This window comes from Marmota monax, unplaced genomic scaffold (assembly GCF_021218885.2).
Source record: "Marmota monax isolate L192 unplaced genomic scaffold, Marmota_monax_Labrador192_F-V1.1 WCK01_AAM20220418_F8-fsc00050, whole genome shotgun sequence".
Classification (NCBI taxonomy): Eukaryota; Metazoa; Chordata; class Mammalia; order Rodentia; family Sciuridae; genus Marmota; species Marmota monax.
Genome location: NW_026694552.1, coordinates 10,104,859 through 10,118,701, shown reverse-complemented (window position 1 = coordinate 10,118,701; position 13,843 = coordinate 10,104,859). Strand labels below are relative to the sequence as shown.

At 38.1% G+C, this 13,843-nt stretch overlaps 1 protein-coding gene across 3 annotated transcripts in view; it reads left to right on the top strand.

Annotated features, from left to right (window-relative positions):
* Trpc5 (transient receptor potential cation channel subfamily C member 5) overlaps positions 1-13,843 on the top strand; it is a 292,903-nt gene that overhangs the window by 157,265 nt on the left and 121,795 nt on the right. For all 3 annotated transcript variants that reach the window (XM_058571660.1, XM_058571659.1, XM_046420858.2), the window contains one exon: positions 9,911-10,432. In XM_058571660.1, coding sequence (XP_058427643.1) covers positions 9,911-10,432 — 522 coding nt within the window. The remainder of the gene's footprint in view (positions 1-9,910; positions 10,433-13,843) is intronic.

Sequence of the window (13,843 nt, the reverse complement as noted above, 5' to 3'; positions counted from 1 at the left end):
ACCTAAACTAGGATTCCTGGTGTTGACTACCATCTTTCTATTATTATATTTGTAAACTGGCTTAAAAAAATAAAGGTCCTCAACCCCTCTGTTTACACGCAATACCCGCAATACCCTCTGTCCATTCTGTTTTCATTTTGCTGGTGGTATGTGTGCTCCTATCAGAATCAGCACCCACTAGGAAAATTATAATGGTTATTTATATTGAATCCCATTATATAGTTGATGATAATCTGGTTATCATGTCTTCCCAATGGTCCTGTGTCTGCACTTGGGTTTTCAGCCCTGTCCAGAAACCTTTATCCTGCCATACAAATTTATGTTAGTCATGTGATAAGCAATGACATGGAAAACTCTAAATCAGCTTCTCACCATCATCTTTCCAGTAAAGCAATACACAAGAGAAATTCAATTTTTTAAAAATCACATGGTGACCTATAAAAATAAACCAAGAACTCTGGCTTTCTGAAAATCTATTTGTATCAAACTCAACCATAGGCCTACCTGGAAAGCTAACTGTATGCTCTCACTGGCAGATTAGGGCTTCATTCCTTTGTGGAATGCTAGAGGCATGTTGATCAGAACTTTACTTCTGATATTTCCCCTATCTCAATAACAACTCATATCTTCTACTTTTTTTTTTAATTTTGACTCATTACATCATATTTACAGTTTCTTGGAAGATGTCACATCTTAACTATATACAAAATGCCTTCACACAGGACTGGCACCCCAAAGGCCACTCACTTCCTTTTGTGTCTTCTTTTGTCTTTCCCTTCATTTCTAATATCCACTCCAAGGCGTACCTTACTTTTGGAGTCTATAACTTCCCTCACTTATTGTAGCCCATATCTTGCAAAGAAATGCATGGAGTAATTCATTTAACCCTTTATGGCCATCTAAATTTGAGGAAAGTACCTTTCCAGGTTTCCTCCAACTAGAACTCAGAGTATAAACTCTCACAATCCATACATTTTTCCTCTTTAAATTTATCTTCTATCTTTCAAAAATTAAAAGTTCCCACATGATGATAAATAATGTTGTTTTCCTCTGATTTTTATTGGTACATTATAGTTGTACATATTAATGGAATTTCTTGTTACATATTCATACATGCACACAATATAACAACAGAAATTGGCCAATATCACTCCCCAGCATCAACTCCCCCCTGCATTTCACCCCCTGGCCCCTTTCCTCTACTGATCTCCCTTTGATTTTTAGGAGATCCACCCCCACCTTTGTTTTCCTTTTTCCTTTTTAGCTTCCACAAATGACAGAAAACATATGACCTTTAACCTTCTGAGTTTGACTTATTTTGTTTAACAAGATGGTCTCTAGTTCCATCCATTTTTCTGAAAATGCCATAATTTCATTTTTTTGTGTGTGTGGCTGAATAAAACTCCATTGTGTATATATACCACATTTTCTTTATCTAAAGAATGGGTTTGGGGGCTACTAAACCTTGAACAATACTATATAATATTTATCTGGGTTTAAGGTAGAAGATTGGTTAAAAGTGTTAATTAATAGCCAACAAAAACTGCAAAACATTCTTAAGATATGTCTGTATATTTAGTGTTGTGATTTTAAGGTTTGTTTATTGATATCAATCTTATTACTGATATTTTTCTATTCAGAAATGGGGTAGTATAGTGTTTAACAGTACAAGCTTTGGAGCCAAACTGCCTGAGTTCAAATTCTGGCTCCTGTGCTTCCTAGCTATGTGACCTTATATATAAGACACTTAACTACTCTGTGGCTGAATATTCTCAGATGTAAATGAGGATAATTATTATGTCTATAGCATAGCACCATAGTGAGGACTAAATGAGATGCTCCAGCATGGTGCCTTTCATATAGAAAGTGCTCAATAAATAACAACTATTAGTATTAGTTTTATCCCTGCCACTCAGGCTAATGCTGGCCATCATTATATACCTTATTGGTTTTTATATATCAACATTAACTTTTTTATAAATCATCAAGTGGATTCCATAACTTTAATCCTGCTATAGTTTGAATATCTAAAAGTCCATTTATTAAAAGGCTTGGTCCCTAAGGTGACATTACTGAGAGGTGCTCTGGACCTTTAGAAGATGGGACCTAGTAGGAGGTCCTTAGGTCATTGCAGGTGTACCCTCAAAAGGGTCTGTGGGGCCCCACAATCCCTCTGCTTCCTCTCTGTCTCTCTACTTCTTGGCTTGGGATGTGATCACTTGCTCCAATATATTCTCACAGTATTGCCCTCTGCCACCCTTATCAGAAGACAAACCAATGGGCTGCCCAGTCTTAGATCTGAACCTCCAAATTGTGAACTAAATAAATCTTTTCTCCTTATGTGGTAATTATCTCAAATATTTCTCATTATATGGTAATTATCTCAGGTATATAAGGAGAAAAGTAGTAATGAGATTCTGAATAATACAACCTCCAAATAAGTTTTGTCCATTGTAGTCATCCAATCTAATTTTTTAATCTAAATTATTGTACACTTTGTCTTTGAAATCAACTGACATGATCTAGCAAATCCTAATTCTTAAGGCTCTGTTTTTACTAGAGTCTTGGAAACATATTCTTTCTCATATGATGCCAATGGCTGCCTGCAGAGTAGCTCATGCATCACCACTTCTCCTTGTTGGTAGGCAGAGCAGGAAGCTGGTAATGTGACATGATTAGATGCTGGTGTTCTTCATTTCTGTGTAATACAAAGAAATGAAATTTCATTTCCAATAGTTTTTCAGACTGCTGAAAAAGGTTTAACATTGATTTTATCTGACATGTTGGGGTGGAAAGGAGAGGACCCAGCAGGTGGAAAAGCGGGATTCCAATTTCACTAAATTCAGGCACAACACAGGAGATTAATTTTCAACAAGATGCTATCGGGCCAGCTATGTGAGGAAGTGCCAATCAGAGAGGTTAGGCCTGTGAAGAGATGGCATTGTGGGTATGCATGTAGTGGCTTCTGATAAGGGTCTTCCCATTAATTACAAATGGAGGGTATAATTTCAGAAGCCTGTGATAAACTCCACCAAGGGCGCCTGCCTAAGGCTGTAACAATAGGGTTCAGAAAAATTCCAATTAGCAGATTGTATCCAACAATGAGGCTAATAGAAATGAAAGAAGAATCATTTGGGCTAGTCCTGAGAGTAGGGAGATTAGAACATCGCCTATCCCTCTGTGATATCTTCTGGCCATGGAATTTAGTTGAAAATATGAGGAAGGTGACTCTATCTCACTTTCTTCTCTGCACTGCAGAGAAAAAATGTGATGAACTCAGCTGTATGATTCTGTCCCATGCTTGTTAATATAGAAAAATCCTAAAAATATAATGCTATCTTTTCAACAAGGAGTCCTAAGGCAGATCTAGAAACAAATTCATTAGTGCCTAAATGCAAATCCCCAGAGAGAGGCAGGCAGTGTAACTTCTTTAGTGGTCATGTCCTTGGCCCACATGTTGCAAATTTTGAAATTCAGTCAAATTGGTTGATGCATCAAGTTTCTTTAGGAGTACACTTGTAGGTAATATGAACAAAATCTAATTTATCATCCTGTTGATTGCTTCCTATCTTCTTCGCTCATCTTTTTTATTTCCTTTTAAAAAAAAAAACATGATTTTTAATCAGAAGCCTAAAACCATTCAGTTGGAGATTGAGGGAAGGTAAAACTTGGTAAGAAACAATAAAATTGAATTTTCTACCTGGCCTGAATCTGAACACAGCATGGCAGTTGTAGGATAATTTTTAAAAAAAACGTTTAAATCATGATCTTTACACAAATTTAAAGTCAATTCATGCCTAAGACTTTATTTAACTCATTAATTAACAAGGGAACCAGTAATCCAGGTATTTGCAAGCCAAATCCAGGCTTTCAACTAATGTTGCAAATAAAATTTTATTGGAGAACAGCCAGGCCCATTCATCTATGCATTGTCTATGGCTATTTTCATGCTATAATGGCAGAGTTGTGTGGTCCACAAAGTCTAGAATATTTACTACTTGGCCTTTTATAGAAAAAAAATTGCTATGGGCCTTCAGGAAAGCTGAAATAAATTTATATATGGATACAAAATATTCAATTATCTGCAAGGCTATAATCAATTGCATCCCAGCAGATAAGAAATATTTGCATTATAATGAGTGGAATTTAAAGCTCAAAAACATTCAGAGATTTGGATAAATGAAAGGTGCATTTGATTTATCATTTAAAGTTCCCTGAATATTTAACAAAAATAAAAAATAAAAATAAAATAAATAAAACTATGGTGTACAGAACATGAACACGCACACACACAAATCAAAGGCATGAGGAACCCATAAAATATACTAGACAGGACCTCCGGTTTTGTTTTTGGCTCAATCTGAAGTCTTTTCCAATTTTTCTTGATAGCTGCTAGGAGAACACTAGGTACAGAGCTATCACTAGTGAAAATGGAGTAGGAAGCAAACTATACAATGGTTTGTAAGGCCTGGGAAAGACCTTCACTATACACAAGTCCCCACCAGTTTACTTCTTGAAATTCTTGCCTTTCAACCAAGGCAAGGTGTTCTTTCTGGGTGCCACCCATTAAAATGCAAATACCCTCTGCTAGTGACAGTTCCAGATGTGGTTACCAAAAACAATTTGTTATAGTTTTTTTTTTTTTTCAGATATTAATCAGTCACCTAGGAGGGCCCAAAGATTAAGGGACCTGGATGAAAAACTGGTAAAATTTAGTGAGGTTAATTAATCTATATAGAAATAGTCTAAAATATAAGAACAGATCATAGAAGGCACTACTGGTTAAGCCCCACAGGGTCTTGTATGAAAACACTGAGTTAACAAACAGAAGGGTGAACAACAGCTCCAGATTAATTGATATTAAGTTTAGGCGATCATTAAAAAGTACACAAAAGTGCATTGGGGGCTGTGCTCTTAAAGTTTCCCATATTTTAGAGTTTTTTCCAGAACATGGTGAACAAAACACATTGCTGTGCTAGGGAATGTGCTTTTGATTGGGATACATTTATAACACATTTGTTATAATGATAGGAACCACATTTGCTGAGAAACTAGTAAGTTCTAAACATTATGTAGATAATACACACAAAATTTCATTTCATCCTCATAAATTTGCCCAGCTGCTATTATTTTTCCCATTTAATAGACACAAAAAGGTTAGTAAATGGCAAAGCCGAGACAGGTATGCTTAAATTGCACTGTGAGAGACCTCCTCCAAATTTCTGTTAGTACAACCCCTGTTCTCTGCATGTCCTGATCATCTTCTGATTTAGATCCTATCCAAAGTGCTCTAATTAACTTATCTTCTTTAATCCAAGACATGTCATTACCTTGGATGATTTTGGCCTTTCTGCCAGTTCCTTGGCCTCTCCATCTCCTCTGACCTCCATGTCCACTGCACTTCAGTCCTCTGTGTTCGTGGCCAATCCAGAGCTGGTCATCACTCAGCACTGCTCCACTGTGCACATCATGTCCTCCAGTGCCCTGCTCTCTGGCCAGTGTCCCATCCTCCCAGTTCTTCTACTCCATCTGAACATCAAGTCCCTTTATGACTACATTCTTTCCAGGCTCCACTTTCTGCTTCTGTTCTAATAAGGACTTCAAACTCAATATGTCCCAAACTGAAGTTTTTAAAACCCTAAACCTATTCTTCCTCCTATATGCAATTAGTGACAGCACCAACCAGGCATGCAATCTAAAAATCTAACATCCTTGGTTTCTTCTCCTTCCCTTTCCTGATACATCCCATGAAAGTCTTAAATTTGTCCTTTCCTGTCTCTAGAAACAATGTCTAGTTTTAAGAGTCACACTCTATCTTTACTGGACTAGTGATATCTTTTAACTAGTCTTATCATCCTGAAACTCATCCAACAGTATGCTGGAGCTGGATCATACCAGCTGGTAAGAGCTGGTTGTCTCTCTTCCCAGCACGTGTTTCACAATGTCATATGGGTAGCTCAAAATTGGTATGGGGGTGGGGGGTATTATCACCACAGAAATTGGCAAATGCCAATGATTTTCCTGTGTAGAGTTGGTTGTTAAACATTTACCATCACAGCCAGGTGCTGTGGCACACACCTGTAAGTAACCCCAGCAGCTCAGGAAGCTAAGGCAGGAGGATCACGAATTCAAAGCCAGCCTCAGAAACAGTGAGGCACTAAGCAACTCAGTGAGACTCTGTCTCTAAATAATATACAAAATAGGGCTGGGAATGTGGTTCAGTGGCTGAGTGCCCCTGAGTTCAATCCCCAGTACCAAAACAAAACAAACAAACAAACAAAAAAACATTTACTATCACAATTTACCACTGCCTGTTTCCCACACTCTGGCCAAACTGATCTTTGTACCATGTCACTCTTGTGTTTAAAACCCTTCAGTTGATCCCCATGACCAATGGATAACATCTAAGTCCCTTAATGGCATTCAAGTTCTTTCATCATTTAGGCTCTGCTTAAATATCCAGCTTCTGTTCCCATTTCTCCTTAATCTCACAAGGGTCCCAAACTGGCTCCCTCAAGGCAAATTTGCTTCACATATATATTGTGTTTGACTTGCATACTGTCCTTAAATTTATTTATTCCAACATTCAAAACTTTAAGAGATTCGGACCCCAAATCCTTATTTCTAACTTCTCTTGAAAAATTACCATGTGGGGCCTGTTTTGAACTTAAAAATAACAATATTCAGGAGCTGAGCAGCAGGTGCACCCTTTGAGAAGAACTCTATTGTTTAACAGTACCTATCATTCAGTCATCCAAATTATGCATATACACCCATACCTGCACCTCATATCTGTTACGTGACTGGCACCTATTGTAGACCATATCATGATGTCTAGATTATTAGCAGAAACTCTGACCCTCATTTTAGAACTTTCTTTACATCAGCTATCCTAATGATAGTCTGTAGTTCATGCTGAACCTTAGAAGGGCAAAGCAGCAGAATGATGAGAATGGAAGCAACAGAGGAGATAAAAGTAGTAGAAATCTGTGTTCTATGGATCAGAGGCTCCATAATAAAGCACTAGAATTATGAAGAATCACACTTCATTGGAACTGTCCCAAGTTTTTGAGACCTCAGGGTAGTTTTCTTATAGTGTTGAGATGTCTACCTTCTCAGCTGGACATGATGAGGAAAATCCCAAGGAAATTAGTTCATACTGACCCAAATTTTGGGAGTCATAAAAAAAAGTGTCAGTGTTTTAATTTTAGGAGAGGGGATTTCATTCCTTTTTGCTGAGTGCCTGCTATGTGTCTAACACTGTTATGAATGCTATACGGGGAAAAGAGCAGACCAAGACTGTTCTACCATTAGGGCAGAGCTCCCAACCATATAAAAGGAGGCAAGACACAAATGTTTGAGATAATTAGAGAACAAGGTAAAGCTGCATGAGAAAAGTGATTGTCTGGGATGAAACCTAATGCCCACAATATTTGGATAGGCAGCAAGAGATGGTCTCAAAGTTAGGAGTAGGAGCTTACAATGGCCCTTGACTGACAGAGAAATAGGGTAAGAAACAGGGGCCCCCACCTGGTTATACACACAGGGAACAGTGAATGAGAACAGTATGGCAACCCAGGAATGACAACACTGACTGGAGGAGAAAAGGCAATCTGGAAGGGAGATCCAGACACACCCTCCTCCAACACCTTTAGAGGTGACAGATTGAAAAAAATGCCCCTATCCAAATAAAGGGCAGATTTCCCAGCTAGGAGCTCTTTTCTTCCTGGGCAGACTGTGACAAATTGCTCACTTACCATCTCTCCCAACTCTAGGCTTTATTCTGATTGTGTTTATGTTCATTTCCAGGCTCACTCAGACCTACTTCTTCCTTAGCCTGTAGGCTTATGTTAATTTCTGAGATTATTCTTTCCTGTGTCCAATTTACTTTATGAGACAAGTTGCTCACTTCCTGCTGCTTTGTTTGTAGCTGTTCCTTCTAAATGTTTAACAATGTTTACTCACTGCTCCATCCTAGCAATTGATGACCAACGTGCAACCAGCTTTCAACTATTCAGAGGCGATGCAACCATTCCAGAGGAAGCAGGTTTCTTGCAAACTCCTCCTCCTCCACCTTTCTCCCACTCCCTGTCTTCTGGCCACTTCCCTGTTTGGGAATCCCTCATGCAAGGTGGGAGGAAGGCAAAAATGATGAGAAACAGTAACTCATTCTTTTGTCAGGTTGCCAGTAACTGTGGGTTGTTTTTTATTTTTAAGAAGTTTTGAGAGTAAAAAGAAAGAAACTATTGATTAAAACAATATAGGAATATTTTGTGAGTATCTCAATTTCCATGCTCTGTTCTTCCCTATAAAATGGAATCATTGGAACTGTTTCATTTTCCCTTAAGTATAATCAGGTCAATTTTTCCCAGTATTCCTGACTCCTATCTATGCTTTAAATACTTAGCTCCACTCTTCCATAAAGCTTCCTCTGACCTAGTCTTCCCCATACTCTAGCTCAGATCCTACCACACTAGACTCTTCTGCAAGGCTAATGGTCTGTCTCAGTTTCTTTACTGGACTGAAAACAGACTGGGTTTCAAAAGACACAATTTTTGGTACTGAGGATTGAACCCAGGTGCTTTATCTTTGAGCTACATTCCCAGTCTTTTTTGTTTATTTATTTTGAGACAGGGCATCACTAAGTTGCTGAGGCTGATTTTGAACTGGTGATCCTCCTGAATCAGCCTCCTGAGACACTGGGATTACAGGCATGTGCCACTGTGCCTGGCCCAAAGAGACATTTTAAAGTTGAAAAAAATAATTTAAGTTCATTGGTCATGTTCCACATGCTTCCCAAGAAGTGCATCTGAATAGCCTAAAAAAACTCTATACTTCTCACCTCTAACTACTACTTATACCAAATATTATATCATAAATATAGCAGTCTTATCAAAGGTCCTTTAGCTATTAGTAACCCCACCACCCAAGTCTAAACGTCCTCATTTACAAAGTACTTCTTCCTGACAATGATGAATTCTCTTGAGCTTCCTAGGACCTAGAGGAAGTTGGAAAAGGCTTCTCTTCAGCCACCAAAGCTTGATTTAGTTGCAGTCTTTAAGATTACTGTCTTTACCCTTTCAAATAAGTTTATACAGCTCATTTGGAACTGACCACATACTATTATGTACTGTTACAAATTTTATGTAAGTCTGATCTACCCAACATAACTCCAGAAAGCCAGGAACAATTTCTGTTTCCCCTATTCTATGTTAGACAGATCTTGGCATATTGTAATAACATAATTTAAGAACCAAACTCTAAAGTCATGCAACCTGGGTTTAAATATTGGCTCAGCTACTAAAACTATGTAACTTTAGATATTGATATAGATATAGATACATATACACACATATATGTATATATAAATATATACAGATTCAAGTATAAATAAAATATAATATACATATAAACATAAATATTTATTTATTTACTTACTTACTACTAGGGATTGAACCGAGGGGTGCTTAATCACTGAGCCACATCCTCAGCCTTTTTGTTTTTATTTTGAGACACAGTCTTACTAAGTTGCTTAGGGTAAGTTGCTGAGGCTGACTTTGAATTTGTGATCCTCCTTCCCCAACTTTCTAAGTCATTGGGATTATAGGTGTGTGCCACCATTCCTGGCCATATATGTTATTTAACTTCTCTGAGCCTCAACTCCTCAGCTTACCTCAGAAGGTTGTTGTGATATTAAATGTGTAAATCTATGTAAAGTGTTTAGAACAGTGCCTTGTCACACAGTAAGCATTCCACAGACATTAGCTACTCTGGTAAAGACAAGTGACAAGAGAATGGAAAGAGGTGACAAGAGACTCCAGTTTCTAAATTGCCATTTGATGGGCCCTATGCTCCTTCTCTCTACAAACTTTAATCCTGCCCTTCTATGCTTCTCCTTTCTCATATCTAGGTCCCCACACTGATGATGGACACCCAGTTCTCTGAGTTCACACCAGACATAACTCCCATTATGCTGGCTGCCCACACCAACAACTATGAAATCATCAAATTGCTTGTCCAAAAACGGGTCACGATCCCTCGGCCCCACCAGATCCGCTGCAACTGTGTGGAATGTGTGTCCAGTTCAGAGGTAGATAGCCTGCGCCATTCCCGCTCCAGACTGAACATTTATAAGGCTCTGGCAAGTCCCTCACTCATTGCCTTATCAAGTGAGGACCCCATCCTTACTGCCTTCCGTCTGGGCTGGGAGCTCAAGGAGCTCAGCAAGGTGGAGAATGAGTTCAAGGCAGAGTATGAAGAGCTCTCCCAGCAGTGCAAGCTCTTTGCCAAAGATCTGCTGGACCAAGCTCGGAGCTCCCGGGAACTGGAGATCATCCTCAACCATCGAGATGACCACAGTGAAGAGCTTGATCCTCAGAAGTACCATGACCTGGCCAAGCTGAAGGTGGCGATCAAATACCACCAGAAAGAGGTAAGCTTAGATCATCTCTGCTTTCAGGGAAGCTTAAGACCTACAGAGTCTTGAGAAGCAAAGCAAGAGTGAGCATTTTCATACCACTTGGACTTCTAACAGATGAATTGTTGGGATGGATTCACAAATAGGTTCATTTAGCCAAGACACAGCCTCTATATATTTCTTCATAATCAGAAAAAGTAGCCATCTGGTTCTTTGATAGAAAAGCATTCATTCATTCAACAAATAGTGTTCTAGGCTCTTGGGATACAGAACACAGTCCCCAGCCCTGCCTTCTTGGAGCATACAAGCTAGCAATGAAGATTAAATGATCCAAATTATGCATATACACCCATACCTGCACCTCATTTCTGTTACCTGACTGGCACCTATTATAGACCATATCATGAAGTCTAGATTATTAGCTAAAAGACCTTTGATAAGACTGCTGTATTTATGAAATAAATGAGAAAACTAGTGTTCAATGCATGACATAGGAAGCACTTTTTGTTTTTCCTTCTTTCCTTCCTTCCTTCCTTCCTTCCTTCCTTCCTTCCTTTTTTTTCTCTTTCTTTCTTTTGGTATTGGAGAACCCAGGGCCTTATAACATTAGGTGAGCATTTTTCCACTGAGGTACAACTCCAGTCCCAGGTAGTGCTTTATTATCCATTCCCATATTGTTTCCATTGCTATCTGTTATCTGATTCAAACAGTAGGTTTCTGCCAGTTGAAGGGCAAATAGCAATACCATCCCTTCATGGATCCAGGTTCTAAGGAAAATCTCAGTATCTGTTCACTTGATGCCTTTCCCTCACAACAACAACAACAACAACAACAATTATGCAGGGTGCAGTGAAGCAAGCCTGAAATCCCAGTGACTCTGGAGGCCGAGGCAGGAGGATCACAAATTCAGAGCCAGCCTTAGAAATTTAGCAAAGCCCTAAGCAATTTAGGGAGATCCTGTTTATAAATAAATAAAAAAAAATTAAAAGGGCTCAGTAGTTAAGCACTCCTGGGTTCAATCCCAGGTACTAAAACAAACAAACAAACTATAAAACTATGCCTTCTAAATGGGACAAAAACAAGTGTCAGGGGCAACTTTGAAGGTAATCAAAAATGACAAAGCAGCAACATGGAGACTGAAAGGGTTATCCCAGGGAGGGGAGGTGGGAAAAGGATAGGCTTACCCCTAACTCTCTTTATCCTATTTTTGCTGTTGTCTTGCTTTAATTGAGTGAGTTTCTTAATCTTTCTTTTCTCTTCTCAAAAGTGGGGATAATAACAGGAACACTTACCTCCCTGGAGAAATTTAAAGATTAAATAAAATAGGCAATGTGCTTATGTATAACACAACAGTGGGCATACATTAGGGATTCCATAAATATTAGCTGCTATTTGTTTTCATTGTTACACATGGAAGACCCTTGATATATGGTCTGATCCTGTGCATTAAAATAACAGATATAGCCAAAGTCCATCTTCTCTTATCCATTTCTCTCATTGGCTCTGCTGTTGATACATAGTATCGGTTATTGTGTTAAGTGCTGTACTGCAAGGTCTAATTGATTTTTCTACACTTTGGCATCTTTACTATTTCCATTAATGATGTATATTACAGCTTCAGTGTTTTTTTCACTTTACATAAATTGCTACAATACTGTGAGAAAATATCAAAGGTATTTTTAGAACATGAATTGTTTCTAAGTGACAGAACGGTTAATGGGAACAGAATAATTTTAAAGTAGATATTGCAGAATATGACTAAATTTTTCAATTTGCACTCCACTGAATAGGAGCTAAACTTGACAGTTTTAGGCTCTATCCACCCCTGAAAACTGACAAATCATTTATTTTCAGACAATGTTTCTGCAGCAATGTCATTAATTTTGTATTGTTAGATCATCTTCCAGCTATTTATTTTTTTATTTTTTTTTGAGAGAGAGAGAGAGAGAATTGTAATATATTTTTTTTTAATTTTCGGCAGACACAACATCTTTGTTTGTATGTGGTGCTGAGGATCGAACCCTGGCCGCACGCATGCCAGGCGAGCGCGATACCACTTGAGCCACATCCCCAGCCCCCAGCTATTTATTACTTGAACCCTTCTGCTCATATAATCTTTTTTTAAAAGAACTTAACCTTTATTTTATTTGTTTGTTGTTGTTTATTTATTTTTATGTGGTGCAGAGGATCGAACCCAGGGCCTCACCTGTCCTAGGCAAGCGCTCTACCGCTGAGCTACAGCCCAGCTCCTCACATAATCTTCCATTGCCAGTTTTAGTTACTGTTCCACTCTGCTGACTTTCTCACTCTCATGGGGATCAGTTTGAGATATGACCATGGAATCATCCTTGGTGTCTACATTAATAGCCCTTCAAATCTCATGAAATTTTCATCATTTTCCCTCTTTGTTTTAGTTCTTTAACTGCCCTGAAATTTGTCTCCTATGTTCCTTACTTCATAATTTCTCTTATTATTGTTATTAAAGAATGTCTTTATGTTACTGTGTGCTCATAGAGTACATTTTTCAGCTGTCATTATACCTGAATGTACCAAGGAGTTATATTTCTTTTTGCTTTCTTAATTCTGCAGCAGAGATTCCAATAATTTTTTCTGGGGGTCATTTGTATGTACATTAAAGTGGAAGGAGTCACATTTTTACTGTGGAAAAATATACATTATATTAAATTTGCCATTTTGACCACTTTTACATCTTAGCAGCATTAAGTACATTTACATTGTACAATCATCATTACTAGAATTTATTTCTGAAGATACCTAAATTTGCTGAGCATGCTGGCACCAACTGTAATCCCAGTGGCTCAGGAGGCTGAGGCAGGAGGATGGCAAGTTCAAAGCCAGTCTCAGCAAAAGTGAGGTGCTAAGCAAGTCAGTGAGACCCTGTCTCTAAATAAAATACAAAATAGGAATAGGGATGTGGCTCAGTGGTTGAGTAACCCTGAGTTCAATCCCTGGTACCCTCCACCCAAAAAAGAACAATAAACTTTCATGGGCCACATAAACCCAAATATGACCATAGCCAAATACTTTAGAATTATTTTGAGACATATATTTTGCTCCAAATTTTCCAAGATATTTATCTTAGTAATAGCTATTGATCATTTTAGATTAGTTTTTCTTCAAACTAAGCCTGATGATGAACATATTAGGCTTGGGATATCAGATACATCTTAAGGTTGGTATTTTAAAGGCATTGCTTGGGGAATATAAAACATGACTTATATTCATCAAACTATAAATTCCTTCTGAATTGCAAATTCACATTCACTAAAAACTCTGTAATTCTTCCAAGTCTGTGAATTACAGTTGTTTTTTTTTTTTTTTTTTAAAAATCTGTGGTGCCATTAAATCTCAAATGTGTTCAGTTTTGGATTTCTTGCTATTCAATCCATATGTCTAGTTTGAGTC